The sequence below is a fragment of the Cervus elaphus genome, unplaced genomic scaffold (genome assembly GCF_910594005.1).
Source record: "Cervus elaphus unplaced genomic scaffold, mCerEla1.1, whole genome shotgun sequence".
Lineage (NCBI taxonomy): Eukaryota > Metazoa > Chordata > Mammalia > Artiodactyla > Cervidae > Cervus > Cervus elaphus.
This window is the reverse complement of record NW_025316781.1, coordinates 5,603,192-5,622,696: the sequence shown is the minus strand read 5'-3', so window position 1 is coordinate 5,622,696 and position 19,505 is coordinate 5,603,192. Positions and strand designations below refer to the sequence as shown.

General features: G+C 55.5%; 1 protein-coding gene across 1 annotated transcript in view; it reads right to left on the bottom strand.

The window, feature by feature from the left end:
• The window catches only part of LOC122691392 (proto-oncogene tyrosine-protein kinase receptor Ret-like), a 49,330-nt gene that overhangs the window by 13,423 nt on the left and 16,402 nt on the right, over positions 1–19,505 (bottom strand). Inside the window, 9 exon segments of the mRNA XM_043897965.1 lie at positions 91–213; positions 1,029–1,139; positions 2,659–2,784; positions 3,499–3,757; positions 5,884–6,083; positions 7,364–7,559; positions 8,849–9,090; positions 11,454–11,741; positions 13,546–13,809. Coding sequence (XP_043753900.1) covers positions 91–213; positions 1,029–1,139; positions 2,659–2,784; positions 3,499–3,757; positions 5,884–6,083; positions 7,364–7,559; positions 8,849–9,090; positions 11,454–11,741; positions 13,546–13,809 — 1,809 coding nt within the window.

Below are 19,505 nucleotides of genomic sequence, written 5' to 3'. Positions count from 1 at the left end.
CCTGCAATCTTCTCCCTTGCTCCCTGGAGGCTCAGGGAGGTGTGGGGATCCCGGCCAGCTGTGCCCCCCACCCCCCCACCCCCAATGCACCTTGGCTATCCTCCGGCTCGCAGAAGCACTTCTTCTTCTCAGGGAAGCAGTTGCAGATACCGAAGCCAGCTTTAATCCCCCGGCGCTCCCCAGGTTCGTGCCCACCAATGATGCTGCCGCCCCCTGAGGACAGACACCACCCACTCAGCAGCCCACTCTCAGCCTCCAGGGGGACCTGGCCAGCCAGGACCACCAGACAGGATCATGAGAGGCCCCTCCCCACCTGATGTCAGCACTCTCACGCCCAGGGAGCACAGTGAGATCAGAAGTCTAGGTCACCCCAGGCAAGAGCCTCAGCATGCATGCATGTGTGCTAAGTCGCTTCAGTCAGGTCGACTCTTTGCAACACTGTGGACTGTAGCCCACCAAGCTCCTCTGTCCATGAGATTCTCCAGGCAAAAATACTGGAGTGGGTCACCAGGCCCTTCTTCAGGGGATCTTCCCAATCCAGAGATCAAACCTGCGCATCTCCTACATTGGCAGGTGGGTTTCTTTACCACTAGCGCCATCTGGGAAGCCCCAGTTGCAGCATGATGAGCCCCCAAACCAGCTCCCTGGCTGCAGCAGGTGAGAGGAGGAACCCACAGGCTGCCCTGGGCCCAGGTCAAGGTCCACACTTGGTTACTTTTCAGAAGCAGAAAAGGGGCAGAGGGGGCAGCTGGCAGTCAGCAAAACGGGGGACAGGGAGTCGTGCCCCATGAGTTGGCTAGAGCAACACTGGAAGGGTGTGGGTCAAGCCAGCAAGCTCTAATTTGGGGGGAGGAGCGCCTTTATTAAAAAAAAATGTTAGGAAAGGGCTCAGCACGCAAAACCCAGAAGCTTGGCTGGTCTGGCTGAAATGCAGGTGAGAGTCCAAGCCCCTTTAGCTTGTTACTCCCCCCACCCAATCAGGCTCCTGCTCGCTCAGAGTCACGGTGCAGGCTCATCGGGCTGCTTACGGAGGCAGTCCTGGGGGCAGATGTTGGGGTCTCTGCTCTCCACGGCATCACAGTGTCCATCGGGGCAGGTCCTGATGCTGGGGGAGCAGGTGGAGAAGTTCCTGGTTATCCCTACAACACAGAGTGGGCAGTTATGACCACAAGGGAGCAGCTGCCCTGTTCAGACTGCAGAGCCAGGAGGGTCATACCCCAGGGCCTTCCAGGTCAACCCTGTACCCCACCCCATCCCCTGCAAGGAAGAGCAAACTGAGATCTGAGCAGAGAAGAACCACACACAGAGCCCTACCAGCAGGGCATCCCTGAGGTACAGGGCAGCCAGGATGGTGGGGGCCAGAGGAGCCAGGCAGTCCCAGAGCTGTGCCAGGCTCACATCAGAGAGGCCAGAAGAGACCAGATGAGGCTGGGACCCTCTCTAGGCTGCACTGTGGGTGGGACCCTCAGATTGGTGGGCCCAGCTGGCAGCCAGTTACTGTCCACACCCAAGGCTGCTCAGGTCCCTCCTATTTGGGTCCATGTCCCCTGGGCTGGGAACTCCTGGGTAGAGCCTCTCTGAAGACCACTTTGGATATTTTGAATTATTTTAAGGTTTGTGTTTTCATGAAGTAAAGCCAACCATAAATGACATGTCAACAGTGTAGTCTACCTTAATTCCTCCACTTCTTGGATGCACAGTAATATTACCAAGAGATCTTCGAAAAGTGTCTGTGAACTATGTGTTTAAAAGCATTGGGTGAATGGGGGAAGAGTGGGGAGAAGGGATAGTCAGGGAGTTTGGGATACACATGTATACACACTATATTTAAAATAACCAACCAGAACCTACTGTATAGCACATGGAACTCTGCTCAATATGCTATAAAAACCTCAACGGAAAAAGGATTCGAAAAAGAATATATACACGTATATGTATACCTGAATCACTATGCTGTACACTGGAAACTGACACAACATTGTTCATCAACTATGCTCCAATATAACATAAAAAGTTAAAAAAAAAGAGAAGGCATTGGGTGAATATAGTGGCTCAGATAGTAAAGCGTCTGCCTGTAATGCTGGAGACCTGAGTTTGATCTCTGGCTTGGGACAGTCCCTGGAGAAGGAAATGGCTACCACTCCAGTATTCTTGTCAGAGAATTCCATGGACAGAGGAGCCTGGTGGGCTACAGTCCACAGAGTCCCAAAGAGTCAGACACGAGTGAGCGACTAACACTTTCAATTTCACATTCACAACTGCACATGTATTTATGTGTATATGGGTAGAGAAATGGATATATACATGTTAATTACCATCTGGTTTAGGCACCAATACAGAAATTCAGAATTTTAGAATAAAGTAAAAAGAAAACACACACATCTCAACTTTGGCCCCGACCTTCTCAAGTCCAGAGCGAGCTCAGTCTCAGGCACCTGTGATCCCATCGGTGATAAACAGTTGGAAGGTTCTCTGTTCCCTGCGCTCGTGACCACCCTCTCCTGGCATCAGGAGCCACGGCAGGGACCAAGCGCAGGGGAGGACTAGATGGGCAGGGGTGGGGGGTGTCACAGAGGCTGGCAGGGCCTGCATGCACAGACCCTACTCCCCCTCAGCCCCCATCACGCTCCCCGCCGCCTGGCTCTGCCCAGGGCTTACCTTTGCCATCTCCCTGTCTCCACTCGCACCTGCCTGTCAGAGAGCCCAGGCCACCGCATTCCTCACATTCGGGCTGCCTCTTGCTGACCACGCAGGACAGGGGGCAGCCAGGCTCTTCAGGCATGTCTAGGGGTGGCAGAAAGCAGTCATGGGGGGCCAGCCTGCCATGGGCACCCATGGGTGCAGGCAGCACTGGCTGGAGCTGTCCCGAGTTGAGCCCAGAGGGGAGGCAGTCACTAAACTCTGGGGGCGCAGGGTAGTGAGGGGGCTGCTGGGGGAGGGGTGGCATCATAGTCACACAGCAGGGGCAGCTAAGGGGCTGAGTATGGAGTGGGGATGGGAGGTGGCCAGACTCATCCAGGGACACGCAGGACACCCAATTAAACTTGAACTTCAGAGAACAGTGAATACCTGCTTTGTGTAAATATGGCCCTAATATCACAGGGACATAGGGGAGTTTGTCTTCTAATTCACTGCAAAGGCTGCACGAGATGTACTTACACCACAATAATTGCTTGTTGTTTACCTGAAATTCACACTCAACCTGGGTCCTATATTGTACCTGGCAGCCCTAAAACAAGTGCACAGGTAGGTCCTGCTGACAGAGGCGATGGGCAGCAGCGGCCACCCACAATGCTGTCACACTGGACTAAACTGTGTCATACCTCCCCCATCATCCTTCCAGTGCAGCTGTGCGCTGTTTTCTCATCTTACAGAGAAGGAGGCTCAAGAAAGCCCACTGGTCAGTGACGGGGTATAGGACGGCACCCTTCTGCAGGAACAGCCCGAGGCTCTGCCACGCCCCATCCACCCTGACCCTTCCCGCAGCCGGGCACTCACACATCCCTTCCACGGTAACGAGCAGCAGGGCCTGGGCTTGCTGGTGGGTTGGTTTCTCGGTGGCCACCACTGTGTACTGGAGCTGGGAACACTCGGGCCGCTGCAAGGCCTCCGTGTCATTCACGAACAGGGTCCCCGAGGTGTCCTCAGCTGAGGTGACCATCCCCAGGGCGCTGCAGTTGGCGCTGGAGGGCTGCAGCCTGTACTGCACTTGGATGCCGCTGAACTCCTGGCAGTTTTCCACGCAGACTTTCCCAATCTAGGCATGGGATCACGGAACCCTTAGCCAGGTGAGTAGACCACCTGGGACAGTGGCTGGAGGGGCTCCATGCCAGCTGAGTCCCAGGACAGTTTCCCACTCAGCCCAGAGATGGTGGCCCCCAATCTCCCCATCCTCCATGCCCCTGGAATCTGCAGACCCATCTGCCTGCCTGGCCTGGCCTGGCCCTGCGCAGACCGTGACACCACCCTTCATCCCTGCTCCTGGGAGCCGGAGGTGAAAAGAACACAGGGTGCCGGGCTTTGGTTTAGGGACTGGCCCTCCAGGGAGGCGCTTGCTGGCTTGCCCGGCTCACCCCTCACTTGCTCCCTCATTTGGGCACAGAGGCAGCCTGGATGCCTCCCACACACCTCCCTCCCCTCTGGGCAGGGGCCGTCGTGCTCTGGGCACCACTAGGGTCCATCCTCAGTGTCCTGCCTGGGTCACCTGCCTGGTCAGCCAGAGCACAGCACCCGGGCCATAATTCACACAGCAGGGTTGCTGTCCCACCCAGGTCCTGGAGCCTCCTCCGAGACTTGGGCCGGAACCCCTGGGAGAGAAGGGATACTTCTCCAGGGATGCCTCATGGCCACAGTGGTCACTGGGGCCTGAACTCTCCTTTTCCCTCCCTCACCACCCAAGGTGGAGTTAGGGCTGCTGGGGCTTGAGATCAGAAGCTCTGACCAGTCAAGGTCGAGGGCTGCGGGCCTGGCGGCAGTGATGGCACAGGGCCCCCTGCTTGCAGCCACAGGCCAGGCCCTTGCTCAGCCTTGCTCAGGCCCAGGGCAGAGCCAGGCTCCACCAAGCCCACTCCTCATACCACAACAAAACCACCTCCTAGGCTCCGAGCACTTCCTTGTACAGAGCAGGTTCACTTCCACTTTCTCCTGTGATCCTCAAAATTGCCTGAGATCACCACCTTCAATTTATAATCATGAATACTAAGGGGGGGCTGGTGAGAGACAGCAGTGTGTGTAAGGCTGGGCCAAGACTCGGGTCTCTGCACCCTCGTGAGTCCAGGCACAGGGAAAGACTTAGTCGTCAGGGGTGGGCGGTGTTGCAGAGGCTGGCAGGGCCCGCCCTCTCAGACCCCACTCCCACTCAGCCCTCATCACCCTCCCCACTGCCTGGCTCTGCTGACACACCCCTGGCAATGCCTATGCCTGCCTCAGCCCCCCTGGACACCCCTCAGGGCCCCCTGCTTCGTCACCTCTCACCAGCCTTGCCCTCTGCTTCCAGGAAAGGCCTGGCGGGGGTGGCAAGTGGGGTGGCCTGGCCACGTCCAAGGATGTGGCTCTTCTTGTGCTGGGTCCTAAGTGGCTGCCAGGAGCGGAGGTGGCATGGGAACCAACCACAGAAACTGGCAAAGCCACTGTCCTAATTAGGAGATGACCCTAAATGGGATATTCTAAAGGGCACATGGCCACAGCTATGCCATTAGGAGAATGCAGTATGTTAAGTCATGCCTGCCATAACTGCAAGTAAACTTTAAAAAGTGCTTCAGAGAAACATTCTAGAAAGAATTGCACCAAAACGTTAAACACTGGCTGATATGAGGAAAAGAGATCACTCTTATCTATCCCTTATATCCTTTTGATGAATTCTTACCACTTCCCTTTTTTTCTACTTCTAATCACTATTTTCTGATGACAAATGCAAAATAAGCTCTAGCAAACAGACTTGCAGGAAAGTAGGAAATAGAAGCACTTCCTGTCTTTCCTTGCAGAGGTCTCCATTAATGCCTATGTTTGCACACTTGGAAATTTCTGGCAATGAAGACTTGGTTTTGAACATATGGAGCCACCTAAGACCAATACTTCTGCAAACTACTTTTCCCACTTCATTCACCAGGAATGTCTTTCCAAGTCAGCATAGATTTAACTGGCACTGCTCTTTCATTAGTAAAAAATGTAAACATGCTGAGAAGGGAGAGGGCAAAGAGGGGCCCACAAAGCCCACCAGCCCCACTCCTTTCTCCCACGGCCTTAGCCTCCTTGGCTTTGTGCCTGTTGCTCCCCAGGGCCACTCTGTGTGCTCAGGGAGGTGGTGTCCCCCATGTGACCCCATCCTGGGAGTCCCTGCTCCTCCATTCCCCTCCCCAGGCTGGCAAGAGGCCAGGAGCTCACCTGGGCAAAGCGGTGGGCCCGCTGGCTCACGGAGAAGGAGTAGGCACTGGGCAGGCTCAGGCTGATGGGCAGCACGGACACATTGAAGTGGAGGAGGACGACACCCTCCCCCAGGCCCTGGAAGTCTGAGTCGTTGACCAGCACGGCCAGCTGCACAGCCCAGCTCTCCGAGATGGGGAGGCTCTGGTTGAGAACCAGCCCTGCAGGTGGAGGCATGTGATGATAGGTAGGGGCCCTGCCCAGGGTGGAGACCACTGCCCCACGATGCTGCACATCTCCCCTGCAAAGCATTCCCTGGACACATGGGCATACGTGTGACAACAGGTACTTCTACCCACACGGTACACAGACAACAGACCTGGCTGTAGGCACTAAGGTTGAAATATTTTAAATGTGAGTCACTGTGCTGAGCCGAGCCCAGAAGACCCTCCTCAGCTGGGAGGTAACCTCAGTGAGGTGTGTGTGTGTGTGCATGTGTATAAGAAAGATGCATGTCAGGGCAAGGACACACAGGTAAAGACCCACCACCACCACCAGCAAGGTCCCAGAAAGACCGTCCTGGCCCCTGAGAACTTCTCGCAACAGTACCAGCCTCCTATGGACCCTCAGATTCCACAGGCCTCAAGCACCCAGGAGCTTCCACACTCCTGAGCAGTCACCGTGTGCCAAGGCTAAGATCCCCATTTAGTGGAGTACAAAGGAGGCGAGGATCTCTGGGTGCACATGGCATACAGAGTGAGTGTGCAGGGGCAAGGATGACATTTTCCCTTGCACAGAATAGAGGTCATCAGAGCTTGGTGAGGAAGAAGACAGGAAATAGGATTAGGTCAGGCAGAAAGGGGTAAAGGCACCAGTGATCCTGGGTTCCCCAGAAGCAGGCCTCCAAACAAGGATCCAAGCACAAGTGGCATATTTGAAAGGTGATCCTACAAAACATAGGCAGGAGAGCAGGCGAGGGAGGTGGGGAGGTTTGGCAACTGATGAGGACACCCAATCCTGCAGGTGAGCCCTGGGGGCACGTGGTGCTTAGCCCTGAGGGTGGGCACATTTCAGAAGTCAGACAGGACAGTCATCCCAGAACCCTCCAATTTGAGGGCACAGAGCTGCTACTGGACATCAACTCCTGTTAGTGGAGAGTTGCTGGGGGGGTGGTGGTTAAGGATCCCTGGGCACTTGGGCACCTAGGAGGTTGCGGTGAGCCCTGGCGTGGTCAGCACAGGGTAGTGTGGTGGGGGTCCTGCCAGGGTCAGCCTTGGCCTTGGGGCAGTTCAGCGAGAAAGGACAGCCTGTAAACACCCACCAAGGTGGCCAAGGTGAGCCCAGCAGAGACAAAGGCTGGGAAGAGGGTTGGAAGGGGTGGCCACCTGGGGCTGAGAGGGCCAGGACAGGTGTCTACTTGTGCAGGGTGCTGCCCTGCCCAAGGAAAGCAGGTCGCCAGTTCCCCAGGGGGCCCTGTCAGGCCACACTGGTCCCCTCTTACTGTAGTCATGCACGGTTGCCCGCACAAAGCTGCCGTTGGCCTGGGCCAAGGTCTCATTGGGCATGTGCTCCACTCGGAAGGTCCGGAGGGCCTTGGCATCCCCAGAGAGCAGCGTGTTCGTGTACCGTCTCAGGAGCTCCCCAGAGGCTGGCACCACGTCTGCATCGAAGACACGTAACGTGGCTACCACTGTGCCCTGCAAAGAATATGGGGGCCAGTCAGGGCCCCGAAAGCCAGAGCCCATAGGAGGGCATGTGCCCTGCAGGTGGATCAGGTGTGTGCGGTCAGAGCTGGCTCCAGGGACAGCCTGACCAGGGTTCAAGCTGCAAGGGGCCCCCAGCCAGCCTGCTTGTCACCCTTCCTGGGCCACTGCACCTCACCTCTGCAACAGGTGCAATGGCATCTCCAGACTTCCCATGATTATGGGTTAGAACAGATGCCCTGGTGCTCTGTGGAAGACCTCATTCAGGTCCCCACAGTGCAGAGTGGGCACCCCCACTCTCCTTCCAGGAAGCTGGGCCCCGCACAGTGGAGAAGTTAGCTCAATGTCATGCAGTGACAGATGACAGAGCTGGGACCTAAGCACAGTGTCCACCAGAATGCTCTCCTACAGCTTCTTCTGTACCCCAGGCTAGATGGGGTCATGAGGGGGGTTCTGAGTAAAGCCACATGTCATCTCTGCTCTCACTCCTGGCCAAGCTCCACAGTGTTACCATGGAGCTGCCCCGCCAGGCTCATGGGACATTTCCCTACTCCATGTGCTTTCCTCTTGCCCATCCATCCACCAAACCTGCTCCCTGGGTGTCCAGAGAAGCAGGCAACCACAGCATATCCGACCCCGACCCTCCCCTTGCTCCCGCCAGCCTGCCGGCTGCAGGACAGCCCAGGGCCCAGCAGGTGGCAGTCACGCTCCGCCTGCACAGGCAAGAGGAAGGCGGGGCCCCGATGGGAGGGGCGGCGCAGGGACACCCCTGCCGGATCCACTGGCCTGTCTTCCTCCACTCTGGGGTACCCTCCCTGAACTCACTGGCCCTCCCTTGAGGGGCTGACAGCCCGAAGAAGGGAACACCCTCCTGGCAGATGTCCTCTCCGTCTCCTTGGGGCAGTGTGCCCCGCCTCTGCAGTACCACAGTTGTGCCCCTCTGATGCGAGCCCTGATGGTTGAGTCAGAGGCTGGGCACCCTTACCCTCAACCCCACCGGCACCCCAACCCCTCCCCTCACCCGCTTCCCAGGGCAGAGGTCAGCTCGGGGCCAGCGGGGCTGGTCCTCTCTCCTCCTCAGCTGTCCTGGAAACCAACAAAACCCCAACAGACAGACTGATGGACAAATGAAAGACGAATAACCACAGTGATGGTCAGCCACATGTCTGGATGGCTAGATGGACAGCTGAATAGACCGAGGAACAAATGACGAATGGAGAGACCCAGATGCACAACAAAGAGATGACAGACACTAGAGAAGCACCAGACAAACGCATAGGCACCTCCTTCCGCTTGAACTCCACCACCGCGCTGGCACTGTCGACGCCCCCGAAGAAGGTGGGCGCAGAGTCGTCCTCGTCGTACACGGTCACAGGGAAGGGCACCATCACCTCCTCCTCGCGCATGCCCATGCGAACCGTGCACGCGGCCACCAGCTCATACTTCTCCCGCTGCTCACGGTCCAGGGTCCAGCGCGTGCTCACCTCCAGGCTGTCCAGATCGCAGCGGAAAGGCAGACTCTCACCTGAGCACCAAACAGACCAGCAACCCCAGGATGACCCTGAGCTGAGGGGAGGGTGAGCTGCCTTCCTCAGGGCCCCACAGGGAGCAGTGTGCAAGAGGAGACAGAGCTGGGGTGCATGCTGGGCCTGGGCCGTGGCCCCTCTTCAGCTTCCACAGTGGAGCACAGCCTCCAAGCACAGTTTGCAGTGGAGATTATGCTCTGAGCATCACTGTGCCTGCAGCCTGCACTGGTGCTGATAGGGAAGAGCAGGGACCAGGAGGTCTGCCTCAGGTCCTCAACCCAATCACCTAGGAGGGCACACCCCTTCACACACCCTGCCTGCCTCCTCTGTGGCGAGGGCTGGCACCAGTCACGCTGCAGGCCCAGAGATCCAGCTCCTAGCGTTTGCTGGTATCTGAAAAACTGTCAGGAATTTTCTTAACTGTGGAAGCAAGACATGCTCATTTTAGAGAATGTGAGAAAAAAGCCACAATTCCACCACTTGAAAACCAACATTGGGGACATCTGGTGTAATTTCATGTTAACACACAAATATTTCTGACTGCCTGGTTTGGATCCCTGCCCTATACACCTGCAGGCTGCGTGGCCTGAGGCTGATGGTTCTGTCTCTGTTCTTCAGCTTCCTCGCCAGAAGATGAAGTGAAGTGAGAGTTGCTCAGTCATGTCTGACTCTGCGACCCCATGGACTATACAGTTCATGGAATTCTGTAGGCCAGAATATTGGAGTGGGTAGCCGTTCCCTTTTCCAAGGGGGTCTTCCCAACCCAGGGATTGAACCCAGGTCTCCCACACTGCAGGTAGATTTTCTATCAGCTGAGCCACCAGGGAAGCCCCAGAAGATGAGATGCTGTGTGTGTTCATCGCCAGACACTGCTGTAAGTTCAATGACTAACTGCAACCTGGTGAGGGGAGGACCAGTAATAACAATATACTCTTCAACCCAAGCCTGTCCTCGAATTCATCCTCCAGAAAGGACCCAGAAAGGGGGAAAAGCTGAACGCTTGAAGGTCAACAGTGACCACCCCATAGCCAACCTCAGGAGGGCTGTCAACTCCACTTGGTGGAAAATCACATCAGAGCCACATATTACATGTGAACTACACATTTCCCTGTATTGCTTATAGTTACAAAAATGGCTTTTCTTTTTAAGCGAAAAAGGCAGCACACTAAACCATATGCTTTGGGGACAATTTTGTACAAAGACATCCATCCCTGTGGCAGGATAAATGAAGGGATGTGGAAGTGTGAGTGACTACTTTCCTTACACTACTGAGTGCTCCTTTAACGTTATGACCATGTGTGGGTGCCATCAACCTGGGGGGAATCCAGGCTTCACTTACCAGCCATCCAGCATAAAAGTGTCCCCTTTAAGTCCCCTTTAAACTGTCCAATGGCACCTCACACACAGCGGCTCAGTTGCCTTCTCTCATCTCCACTCGGATCCAGTGCCCTTCCCCTACCCCATATCCATGTGGCTTCCCCAGGGCCATCGTGTGGTAGGACTATCTTGTGACAAGGTCCACTGTCCTTACAGTGGCTCAGGCGGAATCCTGGAACCATGCTTGGTCCCCTTGTGAATCTCTCAACACCCCACATTCAACTCCCCAGAAAATCTTGCTGGATCTTCCTGCAAAAACATGCCCAGAATCTGCCTGCTTCTTGTGGCCTAAAGGCTTTCACCCTCAACCCCAGTCCTCATCCTCTCACTCAAGGATGTCTCCTGCCTCTTCATAGTTTTCCTGCTTCCTCCAAACCACTCGCCCCAAATCATTTCGAACACATCAGCCCGACTAACCTTTTAAAGTAAGTTATATCCTGTCAATGACACCCTCCCCCCACTCCTGAAAACACCTTCTATGGCTCCCTAGTCCCCTCATCAGGAAGTCCTGCCCCCTCCCTTGCATTTTTCTGCCCTCAGCAGCCTCTGCCCTCCCCTCCAGCCGCACCTCCCCCTCCGCACTTTTGAATGAGCTCGCCCTGCTTGCTGGGCACCCTCCTTTACCTTGCTCCAGCCACCTGATTTAGGACAGTGGTCTCCACCAGTCCGTGCCTTCTCAGCATTACCTCCCACCTGGTCCCTTCAGAGGCCACCCAACGTCCTTAGCGCCTGTGTGGTCTCCACCTGCCCCAGGCATTGAAGGTCCAGACAGGCAGGATTTCGGCCTGAACTTGTTCACTGTTTCATCCCTGGTCCCTAGAACCATGCCTGGCCTGTGGCCAGCATACATGAGATACACGTGGACCTCTGAATGAATGGATGATGGGGTGGTGTAGTCAACTTGGACGGCTCATGTAGAGGAACTGCAGGGCCATGCCTGGCACTCGGCAGGCATCGAGGAAGGCTCCATGCGGCTGGCACTCACCTCCCAGGAGCCTGTAGGCCACACTGACGTTGGGGCAGAGGAACTGCACGGGCAGCAGGCAGAACTGGTGGAAGGTGCCAGGGGGCCTGTTCTCCCGGATGCGGAAGGACAGGCCTGACTCAGGGAAGCAGAGCTCCCGGGGCTTGAGGGCGCCGCAAGCTGGGAAGGAGGCATTGATGATGGAGAAGTACACTCGGGCACAGCCTGGCCACTGGCACTCGCCCTCACGTAGGGATGTGGGTGACAGGAAGACCCGCAGGTAGATGGTAAGCAGCGGGAAGCCGCCCTCTGCAGAGACAAGTCAGGCCCCGCCAGGGTGTCAGCCACACCTGCCCAGCTGGGATCTGAATGGGGAGAGGGCAGGAGCTCCGGGCTGGTGCAAAGCCTAGTCCTCACCAAGGCTAGCAGGGCTCTGCTGGGAACCCCGCCCTGCCCCCTACCTCCTGCTTGCCCCCTACGGCCCTGGACTTGGGATCTGGCAGCCTCAGGGCCCTATGGCTCTGCTCCCTCATCCTGGGGGGTGCCTCACAGGTCCATCTCTCTGATTATTCCAAATCTCAGTTCAAATACCCTTCCTCAGAGAGGTGCGCTGAACCCTGGGTCTAAGATGGAGTGCTTCCCCAAGGCAGGCTCTTGGCACCTCAGGTGACCTCCCTTCCCTCCCTCACCCACTACCCCAACCACTTTCTTTCTTTTCTCACTTTTAAAAACACTACAGGGGTGGAATTGGGTGGGAGGGGGGAGAGAGGTTCAAGAGGGAGGGGACATATGTATACCTATGGCTGATTCATTGTGATGTATGGCAGAAGCCAACACAATACTGTAATTATCCCTCAATTAAAAATAAATAAAACACTTATTCTATTCTATTTTTGCCAGTGTTGCTGCTTGTGGGATCTTAGTTCCCTGACCAGGGACTGAACCCAAGACCTCAACAATGAAAGCTCAGAGTCCTAACCACGGGACCCCCAGGGAATTCCATGCCACCCCTGCAGAGACACAGACTTCCCCAGCACCTAGAGAGGGGATTTCTGGCAAATTCCATCATGGAGGCACCATAGCAACCCCCGTCCAACCCATCTGGATCTCAGCTGGGGCGGGGGCTCTTCCTGGGCCTTCTATCTTAGCTCTAGGTAAGTGTCCCCCCGCTACATCTACTCCTCCCATATTCATCAGTTCTCTGCTTCTTACTAGCCTGTCCTCTGTTGCTCCAGTCCCCTGCTGTGGTTAATAATTCTCCGTATAAACTTTCTCTGTTCTAATTACTGTGATTTCTCTCCTGACTAGAGCTGGCAGGTGCATGAGGCTGCTCTCCAATCACGAACAGAACAGGCCTCCTATGAAACTCAGACCCTTGGCAAATTTCACTCTGGCAGTACTGTTCACAGCAGAGTGTCTGCCTCTCAGCACTCACAGGAGCTCAGAGCTGGCGTGAGGGCCCAGGGAGGCCATGTCTATAGAGCAAGAGGTGGGGTTGTGATCACCATTTGGTGCCACAAGGCAGAACTCTGCTCCACAAACAACCTCCTCCCAGTACCAGGGTCACACATGGCCTTCACTCCAGCTTGGACCCCTGCTCTGAGAAGCCGTCCAGGCCTTCCTCCTGCTCCACTTTCCTCCCCGGCACCAGGCCCCAGTCCTCACCAGGTGCCAAGAGCAGCCTGCTGCTGATGGTAAGGTGGGCTTTCTGTGCAAACAGCTGCTTCTCCACCAAGTTCCAGATCATCCACTAAATCAAGATCTTGGGATGTCTCTAGCCTTTCTTAACTCTTCTCTCACAACCCCACATCTCTGTTAATCCAACTGGAAGACATTTGGAGCCAGCATGGAGAGAGCCCCTCAAGTCCTCCACATAAGTTCTCCAAAATCCCAACAGCCTCAGGAGGCCTGAGGGTCATCAGTGGTCCTCAAGCTCATCCTGGCTCCCTCACGGGCTGGACAAAGAGGACAGGCCAGCCCCATCTCACTTGCTCCACTCTTACACAGCAGGAGTCGTAGGAGCTGTGTGATGGGCTCTAAGGAAGGACCAGGTGAGGGCAGGGCGGGGTGGGTAATGAGGCATGTGGGGGTGGGGTCAGGGCCGCCCCCTTACTGCGGATGTTGAGCTTCTCCCAGGAGCTGTGGTCCAGGCTCTGGTTAAGGTAGAGAAGCCCCGTGTCCTCCTGGATGCGGACCCAGTCATTCTCGTGCAGCCGCGTGTGGTAGGCGCTGTAGAGGTGCTAGCCCAGGCGGAAGCTGGGCATCTCCTCTGGCACGTCCTGCAGGGCATGGACATAGAGCAGGGGCGTGCCGGCCGGCTGGTCCACGTATAGCTTCTCCCAGTAAGCGTCCCTGGAGAAGTAGAGTCCCAGCGGGGCTGTGGGAGGCAGGGAAACACGTGAGGGAAGGAGGGACTGAGGGACGACCACGGTGCAGAGCCCAGCAGCCCTCCCAGGCAGATCACCTTTCCCAGCGGCCTAACTTCACATTTTAGTAATAGCTTCCTTGTGGGCCAAAAAAGAAAACTTAGGTCTTTCTCATCTGTATTCCTAAGAACATCAACACACAGTTATCTGTATAGCTAAACACTAGCTGCAAATACACTGCTTTAAAACAGAAAAAGGAGGAAGTGAGGAAGCATAAACAGTTGCAATATCATCCTCGATTACCTGAGATAGATAAGCACGTAAACCACTCGGCTTTCACCCAAGCTTCTGAGCAAATCACCTGGAGCCAGAGTTTTGAAGTGTACAAGACGCTGCCAGACAAGCAGAGCAGGCAGGGGTCCCCAAAGATGAACTAGAGCACTTTATAAGTAACAACATTCGTGCATGCTAAGTCACTTCAGTCGTGTCCAACTCTTTGTAACCCTATGCACTATAGCCCTCCAGTCTCCTCTGTCCTTGGAATCCTCCAGACAAGAATACTGGAGTGGGTTGCCATGCCCTCCTCTAAGAGATCTTACCGACTCAAGGATTGAACCTGCATCACTTACACCTCCTGCATTGGCAGGTGGGTTCTTTACCACTAGTTCCACCTGGGAAGCCCCTGTAAGTAACAAAATCTTCATCTAAAGTCAAACATGCTCCTACCATAGTACCGAAAAATTCCACTCCATTTATCTGAAAAAAATGAAAACATATGTCCGTCAAGTGACTTGTTCACAAATGCTGGGGTTATTCACAGAGCCAAGAACTGGGAAGAACCCAGATGTGTTCCAGCAGGTTATCAGATAACAAACCTCAGTCCATCACACCATGGAACCCTATGCAGTTAGGATGGGGCACAAACTATTGATACACACGACAGCCTGGACACATCTCATAGACATCCTGCTAAGTGGAAGAAGCAGCACAAAAGAATCACATGGCACCATTCCAGACTGATTTTAGGTGACAGAAATCAAACTGGGTACCAGCTGGGGGTAGGGGAGGTAATAGACTGGAAAAGCAGGGGGCATATTCTGGGAAACATACATGTTTCATATCTTGATGGGGTGTGGGTCACACAGGGACATCCATTTGTCAACAACATACAGCCAAGATTTGTGCATTTCAACGTATGTAATTGTGGCCTAAATTTATCACTGAGAGGCTGTGGGTAGAGCTGTAAATGCCATGAGGAAGAGGGATGCTGACCATGGCCACGCTGGGTGAACCAATGGGGCACTCATCCTACTACTCTCTTGACTTGGTGTATGTTCAACATTTTGCATCATAAACAGTTATTTTTAAATAGTAAGAAATTTTAAAAAGATGGATAAATGGGCAGGTGATGCTTTAAAAAAAAACTGAAAACCTGCCAATATTCTCTACAAAGCATAAAAAATACTAACACACAAAGCAAACATGAGAAACATTGTACTTGTGTGTGAGCGATTTCTCTTTTCAATCAATTTGTTTCCACCTACATTCTGCTTCTCTTGCAGCCACCAAGATGAGTGGTTGGTCCACTCCACACCAGTGGAAGATACCCTGGGGCTGCCTGGGTCCTTGAAGACACACTTGTGTGTGGGAAACAATCAAGAGCCAACTAGAGTCAGGTGAGGAGAACTGGTGAAGACCTTTTGGATCCCAAAGTGGTGAAACAGAAGAAAACTGGAAGGTTGCCAGCACTGTGCCAGGCTTCCCAAGGATGACTTCAAAGGCAACCCGGCTGGGAATGCCAACTTGAAGTGTGCATTGATTGGGTCCCACCCACCCAGTGTGGGTGCTGCCCTGCCAAACAGGCTGGACCACGGAGCCAGCAGGAGAGGGAGGGAACAGGAAGAGAAACAGAGGGAGAGAGAGGGAAGGAGGGAAAAGACAAATGGGGCTAAGGACAAAGGTAAGTAAGGCAGAGAGGATGGAGGGGAGAGATGCTCTGGCCAGTAGTCAAAGGCTACTGCACACCCGGCACTAAAGACAGAGATGGAAGGAGGGGGCTGCAGGTACGGAGCTGACTTATTAGACCTTCGGAAAACTGCTCCCTAGGAGTGCTGTCCCTGGAGTGGGACCCAGAATCACTGGGTCTCTGCAGGTGAGGTACTGGGAAGGGCAGCTGAACTCCAAGGAGCTGGCCCTGTGCCCAAGTCAGGCTCTGCGTGTGGCCTTCCTGCCCTGCCACCTCTTGGGGGAAGGGATCCACCCAGAGCATCATGCTGCCTGCCATCCAAGGGGGTGGCAGCTCCAGGAGCCCTAGGAAGAAGTCACTCTGGGGAACTCTGGGGAGGGAGCACTGAGACCTGACTTCCCTTGCCGGGGGTCTCACTGGTAGAGACCACGACAGGAGCCACCCACACATGGCTGGATGCCACCCTCCTGTCCCACAGCCTCCCAACTGGCCACGAGGACATGGACTGCCTCTCAGATACACTCAGAGTGTTCATTTCTTCGGGATTTAGTAGCCAACCCTAGCAGGGATGGCTGGCAGCTCAGAGAACTGTGTCAGCCCCAAATGGCCTCAAGACTGGCCTTGATGCTTCTGTGAAAAGGCAGCCAATGGCACTAGCTCGGAGCAGGCCTTTTGCAAGCTGGGCAGAGTGACAGGCCACAGCTGACAGATCCTCCTGCACAGCTAGGATGCACTCCACTGGCTCACGCTTCCTGAGAAGTACACAGTTCGGGGTCCCAAAGAGGACCCTACAGCACTGCTCATACTGCTCTTGTGACAAAGGCAGGAGGGTTCCTGTGGTGTTTCCTCAGCCAACGAGAGGGAAGGGGCAGCTGCTCCCCACCTGTAGTGCACTGAAGCCCCACTGCACTGCCTGGCAGAGTAATAAACCTGGGTCTGCACTCCTCACAGAAATCAGAAGGGCTCCGAGCCCACGGTGGCCCCCTGTCCTGCCCCAGTAAGGCCGGGTCTGGGAAGGCAGATTCAAAGTGGGGGTCAACACCAGACACAGCCCTGCTGCCCCAAAACAAGTGCCTGATTCATAAGCAGCAGCCCAGCTTCCTTTCCCTCCAACACTCCATGAAGGTTGCAAGTCAAAGAGTCTAGGGGGAGCTCTGGGGTGGGCTGTGGGGGGCTGGGGAAGGAGCGCAGAAGCTGATGCTCACAGCCCTGCGGACAGCAAGAGGAGTGGCTTGCTTTTCCCTCCACTGCCACCTTCTCCAGAGGACCTGGCCCACCGCATTCACCCACCCCGCCTCTCAAAGGTGCAGAGTGGGGTGAGCACGGCCAGGTGGACTCACACAGCACGAGGCCAGGCCCCGTGGCACATGGTGACCCTGCATTTTCTTCGCAGCCCCAGATGGAGCTGCTGATGGGATCACTGCTTTGCAAACAGACACCTGGGCAGGACAGAAAGAAAGTTGTTTGTATGCTCGAGGGCACATGTGCAGCCAGCCAGGGGATTGGGATTTGGAGGGCTGTCTTTCCAGCAGCATAGCCCTCACCGGCCTGCTCAACCCCATGTCACATGGTCCAGAACCCACGGTTACTGTGCCCACCCTCCACCCCCACCCCAAGTCCTGGGCAGTGACCGCAAGTCAGGGACACTGGCCTGCAGTAGAAAGCAGCCCCGGAGGGTGAACCATCTTTCGGGAAGGTTGACTTTCTGGCCACAAAGAGAATGAGAGATTTCCCAGTGGCTTGACAGGGTGGTGACCTGGTGGCAGTCCAGGCTTGTGACACCATGCTGGATGGGAAGGGGGCTCTGTGCTGCCAGCCTCCTTCTCATCCTGGCAGAAAGGTGAGCGCCAACCACTAGCGATCTGAGATGCTGCCTTCAGGGCCCCAACCCCAGAGCTGCAGGAGACTCAGTTGGTGGGGAGGGGGAAAGCCCAGGGTGGGTGTGGGTGGGTCCCCCAGATGGCACACAGCCAAGGGCAGCCTGTGTCTGCCAGCCTGCCTGGCCACCAGCTCTCCTTGGTGTGCCAGAGCTCTCCGTGGAGAAGTGAGGTCTGCATTCTGGTCTCCGGAGTACTGTCAAGGATGGTGTGGGACGCCTGCACCCACATCAGCAGAATATCGCGACTTTTGCCTTCTTATTCTCTCAGGATATAATCCCTGTGGCCTCGGTCAGCTGTGCAAGAACTGGCAGCCCTGGGAGCCACCCATGGGGGGTAGGGCTTGCAGATCGGTCTTCTAAGCGGGGGCGAGATGCTCACTCCACCTACCAGGTAGTGAGGAGCAGATCCAGAATAGGGCTCCTCCCCTGGGGCCCCCTTGAGCACATGTACATTCAATGGTCCAGGGGCTGGGAGGTGCCTTGAGCTCCAGGGAGCCCCCACCTCCGAGCTGGTCCAGTCACCACCACACAGACTTCACGTGCAGGATGAGAGCACTGCCTGCTCTCATCTCCGAGCCAGGTCCTACAGGATCCATGTGGGGCCTGGTCTGTTGCTGCCAAAAGTGATTTGTGGGTTGGGCGATGATTGTGAGCAGAAACAGTCTTAAATGCACTTAAAATGCTTCCCAGGTGGTCCCTACTCAGGGCATGGCCGCCTTAATGCTCCTCCTTGTCACAGACACGTTTAGATGGAAAAACACATGGTCCAAGGTAGGGAACGAGGGTGTGGGTGCAGGGCTGGCCTCAGGGGGGTGTAGCCTGGGGAGACCACAGTTCCCCATACTTGGTTTAATGCTCTCCTGTCATTGTCCTAAAATAATTCATAATTCTAGAACAATCTGCATTCTATGGTGGGCCCTACAGATGATGGGGCCAACCCCAGAGGGTGAAGGAGAAGAGCCCGGAAAGGGCCATCAGAGGTGTCCAGTTTCCTGGGGCTGTGCAGCCTCTGTAAAGTTCTAGCCTCCTCTGGGCCTCACTTTCTCTGACTGTGAACAAGAGAAGGGCAGGCTGGGGAGAGGAGGAGCTGGTATAGGCCTCACCTTTGCACAGGTACACGCGGTATGAAGTTCACACTTCCGATTTATAATCACTGGGCAAACCTCTTCACTGCCCCATTAAATAGGTAAGAACACGGAGGCTGGGAGGTGAGAAGACTTCCCATGGTCAAACAGCTGGAGGGTGGGCATCTTGGGGTTTGGACGATGACTAACAAAGCGGCGATGGGACTCAGGAGCAAGGCAGATGCTGGCCCCACCAGGAAGCCCCAGGCCTTGCCAGCTGACCACCCCTCCCTGCTGGCACCGTTTTGCCAGGAAGGGCTTTTTGACCAACCTCTGATGAGAGTCTCCCCTGGAACTTGGGGCAGGTCGACACAGCAGGACTTGTAAAACCTGCCCCACCCACACCTTCCACCCCGAATGCTGCTGGGTGACAGGGTCCTCCCCCAACACCTAGTCCCACGTTTCTGCCTCGACAGATGTTGCCAGCACCACGTGGGGTTCTGGCCCCTCAAGTTGCCCTGGCATCACACCAGAGGGTGAGGAGCTGGGCTTTGCTCTCACAGGAGTGGGGATGGGTCCCACACTGCTCATGACATACCTGCCAAAGGTCCTGGCTGCTGCTCGCATTTGCAGAGACCCCAGGCCCCCTTCATGGCATGTGTGTGTATATGCATGAATGTGTATGCACAGGTATGCAGCAGATGGAAACAGAGACAGGCATGTGGGCCCAAGGCCCCATATGCTCCCACCCTGCCCCACCCCTGCAGGAGAAGATGTGCAACTAACACTCAGTGGGGA